General features: G+C 39.2%; 1 protein-coding gene across 2 annotated transcripts in view; it reads right to left on the bottom strand.

Annotated features, from left to right (window-relative positions):
- LOC132104193 (exostosin-1b-like) overlaps positions 1-13,641 on the bottom strand; it is a 90,274-nt gene extending 76,633 nt beyond the window's left edge. The window contains exons 1-2 of one of the 2 annotated variants that reach the window (XM_059509474.1): positions 13,113-13,641; positions 11,801-13,010 (exon numbers count right to left, since the gene is read on the bottom strand). In XM_059509474.1, coding sequence (XP_059365457.1) covers positions 11,801-12,741 — 941 coding nt within the window. In that variant the 5' untranslated portion in view covers positions 12,742-13,010; positions 13,113-13,641. Of the gene's footprint in view, positions 1-11,800 lie in introns of both variants that reach the window. The other variant, XM_059509473.1, reaches the window with a different exon arrangement.
- Between the last annotated feature and the right edge of the window lie 7,602 nt (positions 13,642-21,243).

Below are 21,243 nucleotides of genomic sequence, written 5' to 3'. Positions count from 1 at the left end.
CTGCAAAGATGAAGTTGACAATGCAGACTCGCCATGAACGCCAGAGAGAAATGCACATTTCATATGGATTACATCAGAGAGTAGCCCATTTATTTTGGTTTGAATATTTCGTTTTAAAAGAAGACATTTCAAGCTTTCTGTAATACATAGCCTATATTTCTCAAATCTGTGAGGCACAAGCTGAGTTTCGGCGCCCTCCAGATCACATGCAATGCAAGTGATCGTGCCGGCGCCTTATTACATTGTTGCTTCTTATTTATTAAATACAGACAACTGATTGATAAAACATTGATCAAAATTAAGATACAATTTATACAAAACGAAAATCTTTTAAAAAGAGTTTTCTATAAAACAAAACTTAATGAAGTCGTCGAAATCATGTTTTACCAAAAACAGCGAAGTTGCTCCCCATGCAGTCTTCTTTGCCACCTCCATCTCTACGTGCAGACTGAACTCGTGCGTCATCTTCACCAGTTATTCAGCCAATAAAGTGTAGGCCTATGTATTTCAAAAATGTGTCTAGTACTATATAAATGACAAAGGTTTAATTGCCATTTTTATTTCAAAGGACCCAACCGACCACGACTCGAATATCATTAAAAATATTTTTGGATGACTCGTAACCCACGCATCACTGATTCGCACGCAGATTTCCTTTGCTCTGTTAACAAAACCAGATGCGCGTGCTCAGATCATAGACTGTACAAGGCTCAGATATATGCTGCCTTACGTGTCTCCTCTTGCTCAACCTGTGTCCTGTGCACTCACAACTTTCTCTGTGCTCACGCACAAGATATTAAATCTTTTCGCACCTTTCTATTTATAACCTTTTCTGTTCTCATCTTTTTACTGCGTGCAGTGTGAACGTTCTGTTCCATTAACATAGGCTCAAAAAAAAAAAAAAAGGCTACGCATCACAGACAGAGTGTGTGAATATGCCCAGTCTGCTCTGTTCTCGCGCTCCACTTAGGCGCGCTGCATCCTGATTGGTTCAGATAACATACTGCGGGAGGTCAGGGCCGCGGAAAATCGTGCTCTAAAGCGATTTAGAAATCGCGCAGACTCAAATCGCGATTTTATTTCGATTTCGATTAATCGCACAGCCCTAACTTAAACTTCCAGTTATGAACTACAATGATAAAAGATTCGAGCCGTTTTTAGTCTGTACAACCGTGCGGTTTAGATGCGACGTCCATCAAAAATCTACTATATCTTTAGCAAAGCAGCACGGACAGCCGCTTCTGAAACGTGCTACGGCACGGCTGGTATAAAGACCAGCATTGACTAGAGCAGTGGTTCCCAAACTTTTCCATTCCACGACCCACCTAGACAAGTGTAATATATTTCACGACCCACCAAAATATTAAAAAAAAAAAAAAAACAACGAGTGAAATTACTTTAAACCTAATCTTACTTAAAATTTTTATGACAGAAATTAAGTATTTAAGAAAAATAACCATTTTATTTTAGAGTACAACTGAAAATTTCACTACAAATTTACAAGTTTTAATTTTTGTTTACTGGCGTTAAAATATGTAGTGTCCATAAAAACGTGAAGCAGGCTCACTCCAGTGAAGTGTGATCTGCGCTGCTGTGTTTTGTTGCATTCATGATCCTTCCGTGTGTGTCGGCGAGAACGGAGCACAATCCAACACTTTTTTAGAAAAGCATAAGAAGCAAAGCAGAACTATCTAAAACAGTTTGGAGATTAAAATAATTGTGAAATAGGTAAAAAAAGACCGATTGAACCTTTTAATGACATTGCTCTGAGACCTTCAAAACACGCAACGCACACGGACTTAATTGCAATTTGAAAATCACACTAAGGATATTGCAGTTCATTATTAATGTTGGTGGGCTATATCGTTGTGATGAGTGGGTTCCCAGTTCCCGCCTCCTTCTTCCTGTGATTGTGAAGATTTTAATGTTTTACACTGGTGCCGAAGCCAGGGAGGAAGGAGGGGCGCGCTGCCGAAGATCCTTCGCCGCTGGGGTGAATCCGCAGTGCCATCGAGCAGGGCGAAGGAGTCTGCCGCCGAGGGTGCTCGATGTGGTGGGCTGGAGTGAGTTGCCGGGGGGGGGGGGGGGGGGGCGAACTCACTCCAGCCCACCGCCTCGATGACTCCTTCGTGGAAAGAGGTGGGAACCGGCGGACAATCAAACAAAGTTTTAATAACCAAATAAACACAAAACAGCGCGACAGCCCCTCTCGGATGACTGCCGTGCACAAATAAAAAACAAACACAAAATAAAACCCAGGCCTGGTCCTCTCTCGTCCTTCACTGTCATCGCTCCTCTTTTGTATCTTTCCGATCTCCTCCGTGGTTCTTGAGACCGGTGAGTGTTGCTCATTTCCCAATCACTCCACCGGCCTAGCTCTGTTCCCATGGCACTAGGCCCCGCCCCACTCGTCACATTCGTGCAGCCCTAGACTGAACTGTGTTAGTGTCTGTGTGTCATTGAAACGCAAAATTAGCTGCAGCCAAGTGACTTTGTGCGACCCACCTTGTTCCATTCCGTGACCCACGAGTGGGTCGCGACCCACAGTTTGAAAACCCCTGGACTAGAGTGTCCGTGCACACCATCCCTGTGCAGCCCAATTTTGTGACCTCACAAATATAAAGGTAAAACAGAGCTTGTTGATTTAAACACGAGAACTTGTTATATTACGATTCGTATTTGCAAGTCAAAATTTACACTCTCAGCTCTGATGTGAAAAGCGGAATTTTTTGATTTGCACACACAGACAATAATCAAAATGTGTTTTGAATTCGATAGTTGCAGAGTAATAGTCACAAATGTGTAAAATGACATTCACCTAACCAAAAATTACATATATAACATATTTACTTTTGCACTTTACTTCAGCTCTCAGATCTGGGAGTAGATTGGGGTGGGAATGAAGCCATTTTATTGACAATAAAACTGGATGGTTCCTTTGCGTGGTGACGTCATGCAACAGTGGCAGCCAGTGTTTTTTTCTCAGGAAAGCTGGCTTTTGGAAAACAACTCGGGATGGGAGAAGACTGCGGAAGCTATCAGCTCACCTAATGGACAATGCTGGCTGCTGGGAAGCCGTGGTGGATCAGGATACTCGCTCACCAACACAGACGATTCTCATCCTCCCGGCTCCTGCAGCAGACTACACACTCTGCAGGCCTGATAACATTTTTGTAACCTATGCCATGGTGATAAGTATGTGTTCTCCTCAGTTTCTTGTGTAAATTGATTAAAAAGATAGACTTGAAGTAAAATATCATGCAAGAACATGAAAAAATCTAAACAAAAAAACTCAATGTTATCTGTTCTTTGACCATGTGATCTGACATCAAATTATTATGTAAAGGTCTTTCAAACCAGATTTATTTATATGATTGAATGTGCTAGCCTCAGTAAGTAAAAGTTTAGTTTAAAAATAACTTCACGGGCAAAGTATAAATACAACTATTTAGCATATACATACTGCAGAATACAATAACCAACCCACTTCCTTATTTTTACAAATGTGCTTACTGGAGAAAGTTGTAAAACATAATGACATTTCAACCGTTTTTTTTTCAACCAAGTACAATTTGAATTTTATGTGTTGGCATGTACTGTGTACTTGTTATATTACATTCATATTATGCACCAAATTGGTAAGTTTCTCCCTTACATACATTCATCGATTTTTATCTTGTTTGATTTTCACTTGTATCGTCATAGCTTTACATGGGTCTTAATTGTCATATATAAGGTGGTTCAACATATTCCCATGCTTCATTTATAAGCAGATGGATAAAGCCATGATACTCTGTGTAATATGCAATATAGGATATACATATGAAATATGTCGAATAATTTGTCTACCAGATAATAATTGAATGCCAAGATGAATGTAGTAGCTTAAAATCCTGTAAGAGTTACAGATATTCAATGAAAATAGTTTCCAGCATTTACATTTACACATTTGTAACTATTAATCTGCAACTTCGAATTCAAAACACAGGTGTTTTGATTATTGTCTGGGTGCACAAATAAAAAATTTCAGCTTTTCACAGAGTGGTGAGTGTGACTTTTTGTGTGAAGTTCTCACATTCAGTTGAACAAGCTCTCGGGCGGATGGCTGGTGTAATGGCTGCAGAAAATTTAGCTTTGCCATCAAAAGAATAAATTATATTTGAAAATAGATGTTATTTTAAATTGTAATTATATTTCACAATTTTACTGTTTATAATGTTTTTTTTAATCAAATAAATGCAGCTTTGGTGAGCATTACAGACTTCTTTAAAAAAATCTTACTGACCCTTTTGAACGGTAATGCATATAATGTTTGATATTGGAAGAAATCATTTAAAACTCTTACCATGACATAAATGTGCACCTCAAAAAGACATACCTTCCCAGAGATCCCACTCAACAGTGAACCAATCAAAGGTCTACTCTGCAATTCCTTTTAGAAGAAGTGTATTCTTGGCAGAGCATGGAGAGGAAATGAAACATGCTTTTCCAATTCTAAATCCCACTTATTAATTCATACTCTTCTAGAACTCATTGACAGGCTTTGGATAAAAAGAATCTTATTCGTCTTGTTTTCTCAATTACTGCCAGTTCTATCGCTAAGGCTTGTACTAGCTTTTAACATCCAGAATTTAACTTCAAAGCAGGCTAGTTTTTTCTTCCCCCCCCAGAGTCGGTTGTAGTTATCCTTCTTAATAATTGACTTACACCAGTTCAGACTGCAATGGCCATTTTTTGAATCGTCCTGGGGGTCTTTTTTTGTGGCCGGGGGGAGTGTTCCTGTGGTAATGAGTCAGGGGACATAGCTCTCAGAAAGGGGTGGACAAACTGGGGACGGTAACCACCCACACAAATACGCACAAAAACTTAGGACAATATCTAGGCCTCAACCTGGTCAACATTTCAATTATCTTTTATTGACCCAAAAAATGATTAAATTACAGCAAAAAACTTCAAAGCTCTTCTATGAAGGAAACACACACACACAAATTACCTCCTCGCTTTAACATGCAATTTATCAGATGCTGTGATCAGATGTAGTCAGCCTTAGCCCAAGCACATTATGCACAGAAATATATAATCAACCAACAGTAATTAAGCAGAACTCTATTTTGGGCTAATCACTTCACATTAGCATTTGTCACACAAGCTCGGGTCACTACTTTATCTGACTGAGTTCAGATCATGAAAAATGCATGATTTATTTATGTGACAACAGAAACAAATAAGAGAAGAGAGATAGAGGACATAGGATTGCATGCCTCATATTAAAGAAATTAAACTACAGATTAAACTACAGGGTTCGCTACAGACCTTTCAAGACGTTAATGCAATTTCATTCATACAAGTAACAAATTAAATAACACTGCTTAGGGCTGCTCCGATTGATCGGCTACTGATTACTATCGGCCGAAAATCACTTTGGGAAGTTTGATCGGCAGTCTCTAAAGGCCGATCTCAGAAACCAATCTCAAGCAGAGGACGCGCCTGTCGTGAAAGGTTTAGCATGACATGCAGCAGCACAGTCTCAATCATGTCCGGCTGGGTAAAATAATTATAACCCTGAAGGTGAGTTACAATTAATTCATATTTCTTTACTAAATAACTTACAAAGTAATATGAAAACTTTCTGCGAGACGTAATTTCACAAACAGCATGAGTGGATCAACGTGCACCCTCTCTCTTTATCTTTAAATGTGAAGATGGTTTCAAATCACTTCAAATCAATAAAATTGTCATGTTAACTTTGGAAATTGGGTAGTGGATTTTTAGTTCCCAGCCTGCTTTGCATAGGACTGGATAAGGAGAGTAAATGTTGAAATTAAGTGTTATTTCAATGAGGTTAAAAATCCTCATTGAAGCATCCCTATAAATAATTCTACATGATATAAAGAAGGCTTCAAAAAGATTGGTATCAGTGATCGTATTGGCAGAAACTGCTTCCTGTGATTGATGATCAGAGAGGAGCTCCAAAAATCCTGATCAGAGCACCCTTAACTCTGACATTCAGACGCACTGGCACAAAGCCATCCATCAACTAAAGGTGGGGAAACTAGTTTGTTTTGTCCCCCCAAATTTTTCTTTGAATTATTAAATAGGCTATGAGCAGGAATAAGAGATGAAATGTTCAATTTGGTCCTTGCAGTGGCCTTGTGAGTAAAGGCTCACAGAACAGTTAATAAAGTCTGAAAAATCTGGTTAGGTATTAAAGGAGAAAAAACACAGTTATTACACATACTGTGAGGGGAAAAATGTTGACATTGCAAATATTAACCTTCTATATATATGCACTGACTCATTTTCCAGGAAACAAGATTCATACAATTTAATAGGAGCAAAAAACAAAAACAAAAAAAGTTTTAGACTATGACAGAGTATTATACCAGACTGAATACTGTTTGCAGCAAGGGGATTTGAAATCATTTCCTTCATCTGTATCAGATCAATGTGACAACTTCCAGAAAACACACTGAGGCAGATTGGATTTTCTCCACTCTCCCAGCTGGGGCAGTGACCAGCACTGTGCTTTGTGACACAGTACTGAATGAATCTATTGTTTAATAACGCTTGGCAATGCTGAGTTATTCCAGCTTGGTAAATTCCAAACCGTGGCATGGAGGAATTTCAATCTCAGGGCTCCCAAGTCTCAGCTACAAGTCTTGCAGGATCACTTGTGAGCCCACCGATCCCTGAAGCCATTCAGATGCAAGTCCATTTAAAAGCTGGAAAATCATGCAGTCTAAAAGGTAAATCTGCAAAAAACCTCAAATCCTTTTAGGGAATTATTGTGGAAGCAGAAGCATAATCTAAGTAACCTGAGATTGCAAAAAACTTTCTCAAACAGCATACACAACCAACCAAACAGGAATAAAAAATAAATACATTTTGCAGACCCTTGTCAACCCGGTCATTTTTGCACTGCTCAGCTCGCTCATGTTCCAAACAGCTGTTCTGCCTTACACACACACACTTACTCCCCAATTAACGGGACTACATCCTGCTGAGAAGCATCTCAGCAGCATCATGGGAGGGAGGAACATGCCAAAAATATCTGCACACCGACCAACATTAGTGCCATGACTAACCAGGAGTGGGCTAGAGCGGGAGGAAGAGTGCTGACTACCCCTAGATGCGGAGTCTACAATCCCATTAATGAGCACTCAGGCTGTTTTGAAGTAATATGTGCCAGGTAATTACCCTCACAATAGACAGTGAAATTATCAGTGGATTGTGATTCAGGGTGCTCGACTATAATTCATTAATTTTTATAAAACGACCAACAGATCAGGGAAGTTAAAAGTGGATTATTGATTAACTTCTATCGGTTTAATCAAATCAAGCAGGGTTTATAACATCATCATATAGCATATGAGACATGTCCAAACATATCCAGATTGGGTTACTATATTATCTGAGATTAGGGTAAAAATTTTGATAGAGGAGGTGTTTTAAAAATCAGCGTGACAGAGTTAGGATATAAAAACAGAAAGGATTACAGCTCAATACTGTACCTGGAAATGTGTCTGTCATGTCAATGGCTTTCTAAAGCAATAAAAGTGTTTCACAATCTGGTGTAAAAACATACCCAGAGAGCACTGCTGGTCTCCATGGTACATGAAACACCACTTCAAAAATATTCAAGAAGACACAACTCACTGAAACAGTTTGCATAAAAATGGCACATTCCCTGGTAAATTGGACTGCTTGACAAATTACAAAACATCTTTGAAAGTGGTTTACATTACAGTGTCCAACTCATATTCTGTTATTAGTATTATTATAATCACTACAGCAAGCAAGTGTAATTATGAAACTCCACATGATTAAACATCAAGTACATGAAGTACTTATAGTATTTATGTAATTAGACCGTAAACATAAACAATAAAGTAAACTGTGACACATTTGCAATGTAAAGTCACCTAAATACTGCTTTCCCAGACTAAACTTGACTATGGTAACCTACAGTTGCCCAAAACATCGGAGGCTCTCGACATTACACTTTACCTTGTGTGAACGTCCTTCTAAAACCTCAGGTTAAGGCCACGTTTAACTCTGGGTTAAGCGAGGTTTCACATTTATAATTTACATTACATATAACCCTGGGTTACGAGTAGGGATGGGCGTTTTCCACAAATATCACATTCGAATATTTGAGCTCACAAAAAACGAATATTCGAATATTCGTTTATTTAAATTAAGTTTAATGAGTCAGACGTTATTTTTCAGCAACATTTGGAACAAGCTTACAATAAGCTTGAACATTACACATCGTGTTTTGTAGCTGAAAACCTTTAACAATGCGTGCAAAAAAACAAAAGTACAGATTAAAAGCAAAAAAAAAAAAAAAAGTGAACAAAAGAAAAAACGTAAAGCAGCCTGCAGCAATTAGGCTATTGTACAGAATGTAGCTTACACTTAACTTTTAAACTGTCAGCAAATCTTTTTTTCTATTGTTTCAAATGTTCTTTTTAAGAAATACGGGCATGTAAACATGATCGGGGGAAAGTCGGCTCCTTAGTCGGTTAACAATAAGGCCGACCGCGGAGAAAGCGCGCTCTGACGGCACAGACGTTGGCGGGACTCACAAATAACGGTGTGTTAAGAGAGTACGTTTTGTGAAGTGCTTCGTGTTTTCGTTTCACCACGGAATACGATCCTCATCTGGTGGAATACATGGCTCCAGCAAGAACTGTTCCCACTCGTCTCGGCTGGACTCTCTGTAATCATCGCTGGAGAACTGGCTCTGCCTTTTCCGACGAGTGGGCATTGCATCTTCTTCATCGTTGGTGATGGCGGCTGCATCCGCTCCACTCGCATCAAGGGAAATGATCCGATAATGTTCAAAAAAGTTGTTTTTTTTCTTACTTCTCTCATGTTTTCATCGAGAAACCTGAGATGTTTGTGCCGAGGGTCTAGGGCAGACGCGAGAAGAGGAGTTTTCACTGCATTCTCCAAGTTAGCGGTGTTTATTCGTTGCTTGAGAGATGCCGCAACAATGTTCTTGAATTCGGTCACTTTCTGTGATCCTCCACGGCATATTTGAAGTACTGTAGAAGACCGCAGCTCTTAGGGGGGCGTTCACATATCGCGTCTTTTGCATGCTCAAGTTCGTTATTTCCAATGTAGGCGCGCGGTATGCGCGCTCATAATGGAAGCGACGCGGTCGCGATGCGCACGCGGTGCGACGCGGTCCCGTTATTTCCAGGCGCGTCCGCACAGCATCGAGTTAAAAACATCTCAACTTTTCAGAATGCCGCAAGCAAACCGCGGGTCATGTGACAAGAACTAAACATTCAGCTTCATCCTTTCCTGTAACAACGTTGAAAGCTCAGCCAAGATGAAGGAACAGCTGATCATAGCTGTATATGGATTGCCATTTTGAAATAAATTTAGTAGCAGAGCTACTGAAAGCGATTTTTTTTGTGCTGCAAATCCATTTATCCTTTGCTGAAATTTCCGCGTCTTCATGGAGAGAACGCGTCACCTCAGGAGCGCTTCTGCCCGAGCGCTTTGGAAAGAAGGAGAAAGCGGCGCGCATAGCCTTTCCCACACCTTATTAGGCGCGATATGTGAATGGCCCCTTATCATTCATTAATTACTTTTTGCTTGCATACACCTTCAAATATGCCGTGGAGAATCACAGAAAGTGACCAAATTAGGTTTTATTGTGAACTTTTTTTTTTTTGCGAAATTCGAATATCATTTTTATTTATCGAATAATTAGAGCAGAACGAATATTCGAATGTTCGACTATCCGTGCACATCCCTAGTTACGAGACCCTGTTCTGCCAAATTATGGTGCCAAAAGAGTGTGAGGCGATGGGGAACAACTAGAATGTCACTTTGAGTCCTAAGGAACAGACAGACAATCAAGTACCTCAGTGTTTACCTAATTAAATATTCATGCCCTTTGAAAAGATGCAGATACTTTCGCGCCGAAGGTTCACAGTTAAAAATGACCTAGTGACACCGAAAGATGAAGTTGCTTTTACATGGAAACTGAGAGCAATAACATTGATTGGATGAATACAGCACTCGATTCAGGGCCGTGCACAGACCTTTTGAGGGGCATATTCTGAGGGGCATATTCTCTTTTTAAGCTATTCTGATTGGTTTTATAAGCTAATTTGTATTATTTGGTTAACATGATTATGGATGAAATTGAGAAGAGGGGAAGGTGAGCAATGAGTCAAGTATTTTTGACAAACTTTTTTGAAATATAATTTAAGTAATTATGTCCAACTCAATTCCAGATTATAAGAAACTATAGCCATACCGTTACTATAACATATCCGCCTACCAGGCAAAAATTTTATACTGTGGTGGACCAGGGATGTTGGTCTCTTGAAGGTCTCTTATTCACTACACTTTCTCTAAAATAAGCCAGCAATGAAAAACTAAATAAAAATAGCATGACAAGTACAGTTGCAGTGAAAAGCATTTCTGAAGGATCACGTGACACTGAAGAGTAATGAACTGGAGTAATGATGCCAAAAAATTCAGCTTTAATCACAAAAATAAATTACATTTTAAAATATATTCAAATAGAAAACAGTTATTTAAAATTGTAAAAATATTACACAATATTACTGTTTTTGCTGTATTTTGGATCAAATAAATGAAGCCTTGGAATGAATCATGAGTTACATTCTGCATGATAAAATATAAAGATTTCACAGTGATCTTCTGTAATTTATTTATTATTTACTACTACATTACTGTAGTAAATCCATGTTTTACTACATTTTATACATGTGAGGACGAGCCTTAATGTTAATAAATTAAGTGTATCAGCAATCATAAATCAAAGAAGAAATTTCTTAGAAATATATGTTATCTAGGTGACGAGGATCACTCGTCGCTTTGTGTAAGTTCCAGTACGAAACAGCGCGGGGCGCACCTGTTATGATTTTCCGATGGTAAAAACAAATTATATGTTGTTGTATTACTTATCAATATATAGTTTTTGACCAGCGAATGTGTGCAAATGTGAATTTTTTTTTGTCCGTCATTAAAACGGCGACGGCGCCTGCCGCTGCCGGCATCACATTACATTTTCATCTACAGGTTACAAACTAGTTTTTGTAGCTATATAGACGGAGCGCTCAGTTTTTCCTGTGGTAAAATGCATTTGGCCAAAATCGCATTTTATAAAAGATGAAATGCTACTATATGCACAGGCTATTTAAGTGTTGGCTATGTATTGGCTATGACTAAATGGCAAACGCTAGCCCGCTCTCTCAGGCGACGTCCCACATTTCTCAGTCAGTGAGTCAGTCAGACATCAAATAATAAAATATGAGCCTTTATAGACATAGTGTTTAGTAGTACTTATTCAAACAACAAGATATTTATTCACCCTTCGCAAAACTTTGTTCAGCTCAGCTGTTGTCTACGTGCGGCTGCTGTGGAACTTCAGTTGATTCAATGAGTATAGAGGGGGCGGAGTTATCAGCTTACTGACAGCTTGAGGATCGAATAAGATTTACACAAGCTCGTTTTAAGAACTTTCATTTGCTTAATGTTTGTAAAACGGACAGACAGACGTAGAAAAAAAACACCACCAAAAAAAGGGCACTTCGGAGTGTAAGGGCAAAAAGGGCATGTGCTATGCACAGGTTGAGCCCTACCTGTGCACGTGCCTGACTCGATTCACACATGGGATAGCACATTTTTTTTTAAATTTTGACCACTGTAGTGAACTGGTGTGGTATTTGCGGAAGTTTTAGTTGCCATATTAACTTCAGAAAATACTACAATGCGTTCACGTGAGAATAAGAGAAGTTTGAGAACTTACTTGTCATACTCGGAATTGTCCTTGTCGCATCGCGCGTCCTTGTGTTTCTGCCAGTCTTTGCCGTGTTTGCAGGTGGTGAGGAGAACTACATCCTCCGCGTTATGAACGTGATGTAAGGCATTCCTCGTGTCCGAGCCGATGCCGGTCAAATAGCGTTTCCCCTTAAATACCAACATATACTTTCTAAAAGGTGGAATGGTGTTGTATTTCAAGTAGCCCCTGTCCCCACCGGTCCTTGGGTGCTCCTTGGAGAACAAGGGGATGGATACGTCAAAGTTGGGTCTGAAGTTCTCCGTGCTGATGCTCGCTTTGGCCAGCATGGCCTGACCGATGTCAAAGCCCAAGTCTTCCGTGTAGTCAGGCCATGTGCCCGAATACAAATTAAATATGAGATGGTTTCTACCATTGTTCCACAGAGGCAAGCTCTGTACCTTGGTTCTGAGATTGTGCACGTACTGTGGCGATAACTGGTCTCGGTCAAGAGTGTCCAAGCTCAGGACGAACAGACACGCTTGACCAGGGTCAGAAGTGTAAAACCTAGAGCCCTCGATGGTGGATAAAATGTTCTGGTAACTTTCCGAGATCTTCTCGCCCTTCTGCTGCGGGTACACGTACATTTTGAATCCATTCCTTTGACACAAGGAGAAATCGAAGCATGATTGCATGCGGCACCTTTTGGCCTTGTAAACGCTCGAGTTAACGTCTCTCTTCTGCCTGGGCGATATGTGCACATTATAGTCCTCCGTGTCCGAGTGGTCCCACGGGCTTAAGTGTTGTAAGGGATCCGAGAAGTGTGGCCACGGCTGTTCGGGACGATTATATCCATGCCGGCTCCTGGACCCGGTGGCCGCCGGACCCGGGACCACCCCTCCAAAGTAAAAGAGCAGAACTAGAAAGGCGCCAGTCAAGAGTGAGATCAGATATCGTTTTTTGGCCTGCATGTGTCCTGAAGGCCAGATCGCGGTATTTGCAAATAAATCTCAATCGGTTGGAAGTTTGTCTCTCAACACCACCTCCTCCAGCTATAGTACCGCTCCGCCATCTTCCAGCCTGCGAGGATTTACAACTCACGTCTTCCCTCTTCAGATTCCGATCACCGAACAGCAAGCGACTGATCCAGCGCATGTGGGCGATTTTACTCCGGGTTCCTCGCTCTCCCTCGTCGGTCTAGTAGCAACATCTCACAGTGCAGCCGTAACAGTGACCGTTCCTGTTAAGATCATTATAAACACAAGCAGATATGCTTACTCACTGATTTAGTTTTCCCCCGGCGGAATAATAAAAATGCAACGTTTGTTGACAGGACACGCACTAGATAAATGCGTCGCACGGTCCGACTCGCACCGGAGAGTTGCGGTGGCACTGACTCGTGGAGTTTGTCTTTGGAGAGCCGCGGGTCCCACTGGATAAGATGGAAAGTCGTTAATAAAACAACGACCGAGGTTTATCTCCGATGCTGTGGAGTCCAGACTAAAACACAGCCCTCCGCTCGCAGAGTAACTCCATTCACCTCCGAAACAATAATAGTCTACGGACGGGTCAGTTCACGGCAACGACGTTAACCTTACGAATCCCTGCATGTCTCTTATTCCTGCGCTCTCTGTGGATCTTCACACACGCAAGAAGAACATTTCCTCTTCATCGGGACACCGGCTCTGGAAAGCGGCGTTTCCCTTTCGGCGAAAACACGAGGACAGTGAGCGAGTTTCACAGGATGTTTCCTTTAATAAAATCAACGGAGTTCCTTGATCCGCGAGCCCAATCGCCTATTGCTCAGTTGCTCCGATTGTTACTCTTGTTACATTCCAATCCCGACACGACGCCAGTGTGCGTGACGTCCCATCATGGTGCATCGTGTGTTTTCATTGGGCATTGAGGAACCGGATGGGGCGGGGCATCAACAGCACCCATTCATTCCCAACGCTTCTAACCACCCTAACCACTATACACTCAAAATTTACAAACGTTTTAATGTTCTTTAAACGCAAGAGCAAGATTCTACACATTTAAATTCTATTGAAACAATTATGTAAATCATATTGAAGGGCGGTGGGAGGGGTGGGACAATTTTTACTTATATTTCTATTTTGCTTGCCTCTTGCTATAGGCTAATAATAATAATACTTTTTCATTTATTATTATTATTTATTATATTTGTCTTAATCAGTCATTGATTACTATTATTATGATGGTGTTAATGATGTTATTAGGGTCAGAAAAGAAAAGAAAAAAGAAAAGAAGATTTACTGGCATCGCAAAGTGTTTAGAGTAAATTAAATGAATCGGACCATTAATAAATAAAACCGAATAGAGACAGAATACAGTGGAAATAAATTTGCATAAATTCTATATTATGTATAAACAAAGTATTTCCTTGGGGAGCAATGGATCAACCAGGTAATAAATTATCATAACTCTGTGCCTGTTGATATAATGGTGTGAATGAAATGTGTTTTTTATTTTGATATCTTGGAATATCTTTTGTTGTTGTCAAAAGCCTTACTATAAAGACTTAGTTATGATAATTAATAATTAAAAATAACTATTGATGATCAATCACTGACAGCTAGCCCCTTTCCTTAACTATCTGCATTGCAGGGGAAATCATTTACTGTTTGTTTATTTAACCAATAAGTGAAACGAGAGAGCTGGATTACCCAAGGGATTTGCTTTTGTATCTAGCTAAAGATAAGCCCAGCTCTATAGCACTTCCTCGTCCCAAAGCCTCTCCCAGCTTGTGATAAAAAGCCCCAAATTTGGCCGCTGTAAACAAATACCCGTGTCTGGATGGGGTAGGCTGTGAGTTCAGAGAGTTCTAAGCCCTGGGAAAGACAAAACACCCTTTGAGAGTCCTCTACCCTCCACTGTTCCAAGATCTGATAAAACTGCTTGAGATGATTTAACACACTGCATTCCCTGAGTATTCTGGGTAGGTCTGGGCTCAGTGATATGAAGACACACTTGTGGAACAGGTGAAATGTTTTAAGACCACAAAAGGAACACCTAATAAAAGGGATATAGAATGCAAATACATAACAACTGTACTGAAAGATTAATGCTATTCTATGAGGACAGATATAAATCATGTACAGGTAAATAAAAATAAAAAATCAATAACTCAGATTGTTCTGGGAAATGTTTCTTTGGCCACAGAACATTGGGAACATAGTGAAATGAAAACATAAAACCATTAAAAAAATAATAAAATCCTAAATACACATATTTTAATTGCACAATTAAAATGCCTGGAATGTTTATTCATATAATTAAGTATTTTAATATAATAGAATATCATATTGTCTTGTAAAAAGCAGCATGAGTCTATATATATTCAGTTCGATGTCTCATAGCTGTGTATTGTTGATGTCTTTCACATTGTTCACGATTGTACACCTATTGTAATTTTTTATCTCGCCAAAACCAAATAAGCACAGCTGTTAAACTGCAATGCCATGGCCATGCTTCCAGGGGATGTTAATGTGTTAAAATCCTGTTCTCTCCCCAGTGCTGAGGAGCCGACAACATTTAAAGAATCAAGCAGCGCTCCATGACTAACACAGACATAGCCACTGAGTAGGTGTGGAATCTGAAGTCCTACTCCTCTTGTTTAACTCTCTTTGGTGCCTTCCAGGCAAATTAATCTCTAGGAGACTAACAAAACTGGCACACAGCGTCTTAAAGCATGAGTGTGAGTGTGGGATGGCTAGATACCTCCTCGTTGCTTTATTTATTTAAAATGACCTTTCCGAACTGGAACGGAGTTCGCTCTTGGCAATGTTAAGGTTTAAATGTTGGAAGATGTAGGAGGGGAGAGCAGCAGAAACCAAGCCCAAGAGGAAAAGTAGAGAGAGTCAAATCACAAGAAAAAAAGAACTTGAGTGACTCCAGCGAGAGCTAGGCAGTAAATGAAGCAGAAGAGCTTAGATGTGTTGATAGGTTTTTGTCCTCATTAAAAAAAAGACAAGTGCTTGACTTCTGAACTCCGTCATTTGTATTCTGTGGCAATTTATTCTGTACAGATTTGGAGTGGAGAACTGGTTTAGATTACGTTGGTGAAATAAGTTTCTTTGCTAAACTCCAGCAAAGGATCCTTCACATTTGGCTCTGTTTTCAACTCAGATGATTAAAAGAGAGGGAAAGCGAGAGGAAGCAAAAGTAGAGAACTGCGGTCCTTCAGTCTTCAAAATGATTCATGAAAAATTACCAGTAATTAAACAACATCATACACAAAACTGCTTTTTTATTTATTTATTTATTGTGTTTAATTATAATGCATGCTGATTTATGGCCTCATAACATTTGAAATTATTATTAAGTGAAGTGTGTAATTTGTGTACCACTAGTGATCCTAACTAAAACGATGAAATGAAAGATTGTTTTCACATTGGTTTTCTCAAGCTTCTGCTTATTCTGCTTGTCAAACAGATAGTCTTGCAACAAACTCAAGTTATTGTCTGAATCAATTTTGCTATGAAAAATGAAAATTCAGTCATTATTTACTCACTCTGGTGTTGTTCTCGGACAACAGAAAGAGAAAAAATGGCCTGTTCAGTCCATATAAGGTCAGAGAACATTGACCAGCTTCAAGTATCACTGAATTATCCCAAACATCTTCCATGTTTGCTGAGGGAATAATACAAACCTAAAATATATTTATTGTTTAGAACGAATCCTGACGTTGGCGGTTGGTTTTCTGTGCACAACTGCACAAGATTGTACTAGTGTAGCATTTTGAGAAATCCAAATGCTACACAAAACATGACGCATATAAAACCCCCCAAAAGTAATTTCTTCTCTTAGGTAAATAAATAACTCTGGACCGGACAGAAGGGCGGGCAAATAATGACGGAATTAAACATTTTGGGTGAGCTATTCCTTTGAGATGCTCAAACAGGACAATATTTTCATAGCACCAGAGCTACACTATTTCTTTTCAGGGAAACCAACCCACTAATGGTTTATTTACAGTTGTCTCTGCATATTATGCAGGGTCTGGTGGAAATATTTTTAAATCAACAAAAAGTACACACTTCACCTTTAAGTGAACTTCAAAAACTCTAAAAGATGATTACAATTGTGAAAGACTTGGTGAGCAGTCACAGAAGAAGAAATTTTTTTTTCCTCATGCATTCCCATCAAGTTGAACTTAAAATGCTGCAAATAAAATTCATGTCATGTTAAACCTGTGATTTCTCTGGGCCAAAGAATGAAACATTTGAATGATTTTAGCACACTGTGCCCACACACACACACACACACACACACACACACACACACACACACACACACACACACACACACACACACACACACACACACACACACACATTTACACTGTCTTTGATGACCTGCAGTGAGAATGTTAATGCATTACCTCCTCAGGCTGAGATCTGAGCAGGCTTTCTTCACCCCCTTTGAACTTTCTTTAGTTTTCTCTCCCAGTCATCAGGGTTCCCAGCCACAGAACAGGAAAAGTTATCTGGATGGATGCCCTGTCAGTGAGGGAACCCTTAGATCTTCCTGTTTATGCATTCACACACACTGATACACGCACACACTTTTGGCTCACCCCTTCCTGCACACTACCTAGTTCTGTCAGGAAAAATATGTGAGTTTATATTTGGGAATTTTTAGATTCCTTATGGTTTAGTACACCCAGTTTAAAATTGAGATGATTGGAATGTCATAAAATCTTCCATCTCAGAGTGATTCTTCCTCTTAAAGAGACACCCACAGAATTATTTGTATGTGTCCATTTTTTAAGGCTGATGTTGTAGAGCAGTTTTATCTAGACTTTCTGTCATACTGATTTAAATCCAAATGTACTTCAAATATAGTTGTGTTGAATACATTTGTTGTAAGGTTATAGTTGAATATTAGCTGATAGTGTATAATATGGTAAAGAAGGGTTATGCAGAAATTAATTTAAATGTGGGCGTTCATGTGTTAATTCAGTATTCATTAAAGGGGAGTTCTGAAGCTATTTCATGTATTATTTACAGTGCTAAAGAGTTGGATACCCATGTTAAACATGGCCAAAGTAAAAAAAAAAAATTAGTTGGATGTGTTACAGGGTATTTCTGTGCCAAATACACTCCTTCAAGGTTCGTCAGTTTCGTAAAGTGCAATAGTATGGTACTCAAGATTAACATGACGTTTTTAAAAATAAGAAATTAATTAATTGAGCAAGGACACTAAATTGATCAAAATCGACAGTAAAGACATTTATTTTGTTTAGGGTGAATAAAATTACTTTTTACAATATATTTTGAAATATATTTGAAATATGATAAAATAAAGGTATCCTGCAGTCCACAAAGTTATGAACAGTATTTCACATCAAACTTGAATTTCTCATGGAACTTTAAAAAAAATTCTATATAGATGTCATCTCAGGGCTGTATGGAGTCATATAATTTGACAGTTAACAAAAGACAAACAGAGAAGTTCCCTGTGATTGAGAAACAATATGACACACATAAAAAAGCCAAAACTGACAAGTGTGGACATGTAAGACAACTCATCAGACCTGACAACAGGGGTTAATTATGCATGCTTCGTCATGTCGCCTGTGAACACAAACAGCAGGGACTGTGTCCAACAGATCCAGACACAGCACTCTTCAACGTGTCCTCCGTGTTGTACATCACCACAGACCAAACATAACTTCAGCCTTACCTCTGCATTAATCTCAGCTTTTAACAGTTCAAATGCTTAACGTGAGCACACCTGTTTAAAGCAGTGAAATAATGAAAACCTTCGTAAACATCATCAGTTTGTTTTCCTTTCAGTTTGCCTTAAAAAGACATAAAGGGATAGTTCATCCAAAGATGAAAATTCTGTCATCACTTACTCTTAATTAATAAGACTTTTGTTCATCTTTGCGACACAAACTCCACTGAAAATCCATACAACCTAAATTTTGCCGATCCAAAAAGGTCATAAAGGCGTCTTAAATCAATATGAACTGAACAGTTTCCCCCAAGTTAACTTGATCGCTTTATATGATGAACAGATTTAATTTAGGCTTTTATTCATATAAACAATGATCAAAACAACATACATACAGTGCATTGAATATAGTAAACAGAGAAGCTCAAAGGAATGTGTGTGATTAACATTTATTACTAGAGATTTCAGTATTTGGAGGTTGCTGAAACTTCTTTTTCACAGTGGAAAACCAGTTAAGGTTGCATTGTGAGTACACATGTATGTGTGTTAATAACACTTTGATGAGTCATGTGAAGGGTTAATAGCTCTTGTTTGTCGCTGTAAAATTCAATTGAAAAGAGATCGGACTGTGGGCATGCTGACAAGACTATCTGCTCTTTACATTAATACACTGCCATAAACACAGACATCTGCTAAAACCATTAAACTTACATAAGGCCGCTGTGCTTGCTAAAAGCACTTAGCTAAAAACAATGGAGTATGGGAGTGTTTTGGAATCTGTTGTTTCCTTTGCTCTTTGTTGGACGTGTAACTTTTATTAATAAAACAGTCTAGGGCTGGGTTTCTGGACAGTGTCTAACAATGCATACTGCACACACAAAGAACATACATGTTCCAGCTGCTTTGCCTTTGCAACCTCAGGTATTTCTCATTTCTCATTTCTGACCTTTTAGCTGTGCTTTGTAAACACTGTGTGTCTCAGAGGGCATGGTACAGTTTGCTTAAACACTGACTTATAGATGTGATAAAAACACACACTAGGCATGATTTCTCAGCATCAGGCCCAGTAGGCACTGTAGGAATAGACAGCATGTATACGCAGACTGCCACTGTTGCAACATGAGTGAGAAAAGCAACAGTTTTTTTTTTGTTTTTTTCTAATCTGGGAAATATATATGCTGTTAGTGACAGGTTTGCTCAGGAGCACTGAGGAAATTCTTCATAAGTATGACAGCTCCTGACTGTGAAGACGCAGGTCAGCAAACGGTCGCGTCCATGATATATTGAGCTCAACCTTTTTGAATGAGCAGGAAAGAAAAGCATAGCTCCAGGTCCGGATTGTTTTTTCACAGTTTGAGGACTGTCGAATCTGACATTCAGCTCCCTTCTGTTATGAACCCAAACCCAGAGGGCTGATGGGAATAAAATGTGAAACGTCGTTTGTTCCAGCCTCAGAGGAAGGAAGAATATAAAAGTGTTTGAGGACCATCAAATAGAAATTAGAGCTGTTCCCCAGTGTGACTGAGTCAGACGGACTTTACAAGTTCCTCAAAATCTCACACGAGTGTCATAGAAGAAGAATGGAGAGAATCTGACGAGTCCTTGTATATCGGCTGCAAGAAGGTACAGGGGGGTCGAAAATCTTGATGCTTTAATTTTGTATTTTTTTATAATTTAATGAAACACATTTGAGAACATTTTTTTTAATGGGGAAAAAAAATAATCATTCTGAATGCCTTAGTATTTGGTTTATTGTCAGTTTGCTTTAATGACAGCAAATGCATGAGCTCCAGAAGTTTGGGTTAAACCTGAGGATTATTTTATTATCATTTTATTTTAATTTATTAGCATGATTTCAGAATGATCTTAGGAGTATTTCGATATTTAGTGCAAGCAAGAACACTTGTCTGTACAAAGAATTCACATGAAATTTCCCAAATTTGCTTAATAAGTGAACTGGAAAATAGTTCTTAATGCTCTGCATTTCTTGTACATTTTCCATCATAATGTTTCTTTGTTGAAAATATATAAAACTTCATGCACATTTCCAGGTTTAATAATTAATTTTGCTCTTAGACTTTTAAACCAAACCGTAAATTTTACCAAACATTTGACAAAAGGAATGCATTGGAAATCAATCACCTTTTCATACCTAAATAACTCTGGACAATTCTAACCACGAAAACATCCACATATCGAAAGGAAAAAGACATGCTTCCTTCCGTTCATTAAATAAGATGCACCCATCACATGGTGTCTGACCTACCAGCCCAGAAGGGAACCAGAGCAATCAGTTTTGTGTGTAATTAATCATTGTGAGCCCGACAAACTGCTACGATCTCAGGCACTTAGAGGCAGAGGCAGCAGTAATTATGACAAGGCAGGGCGATATAATAGCCGACAATGCGTGCCTTCACTCCCATTAGGAAGGGAGGTACAGACCCTTCTGAACACATCAGTAGCCTGCAAGGAGATAAGAGGGTCTTATATAGATTAGAAATGGAACGGGAAAGAAAAAAGAAACAGAAAAGGGAAGACAAAGGGAGAAGCAGAGAATGCAATATGGCTGACCTATAAAGAATGCAGGAAGATGTGGGTGGAGAAGTTTGGAAATCCCACAACACATCACACCCTTTCTGTTTCTGCATTCAATGCAGATTAAAATCCAGACAGAATGAGCTGTCAGAACACATCCAACTGAGGTTGCAATGTCTTACTTTTTGCTAGATTTTTTTAAATGCTGATATTGCGTGGTGATATTCAGAAAAACA

Source organism: Carassius carassius, chromosome 25 (assembly GCF_963082965.1).
Source record: "Carassius carassius chromosome 25, fCarCar2.1, whole genome shotgun sequence".
NCBI classification, from domain to species: domain Eukaryota; kingdom Metazoa; phylum Chordata; class Actinopteri; order Cypriniformes; family Cyprinidae; genus Carassius; species Carassius carassius.
The sequence above is the reverse complement of the archived record's forward strand: the minus strand, read 5'-3'. Positions and strand labels throughout refer to the sequence as shown.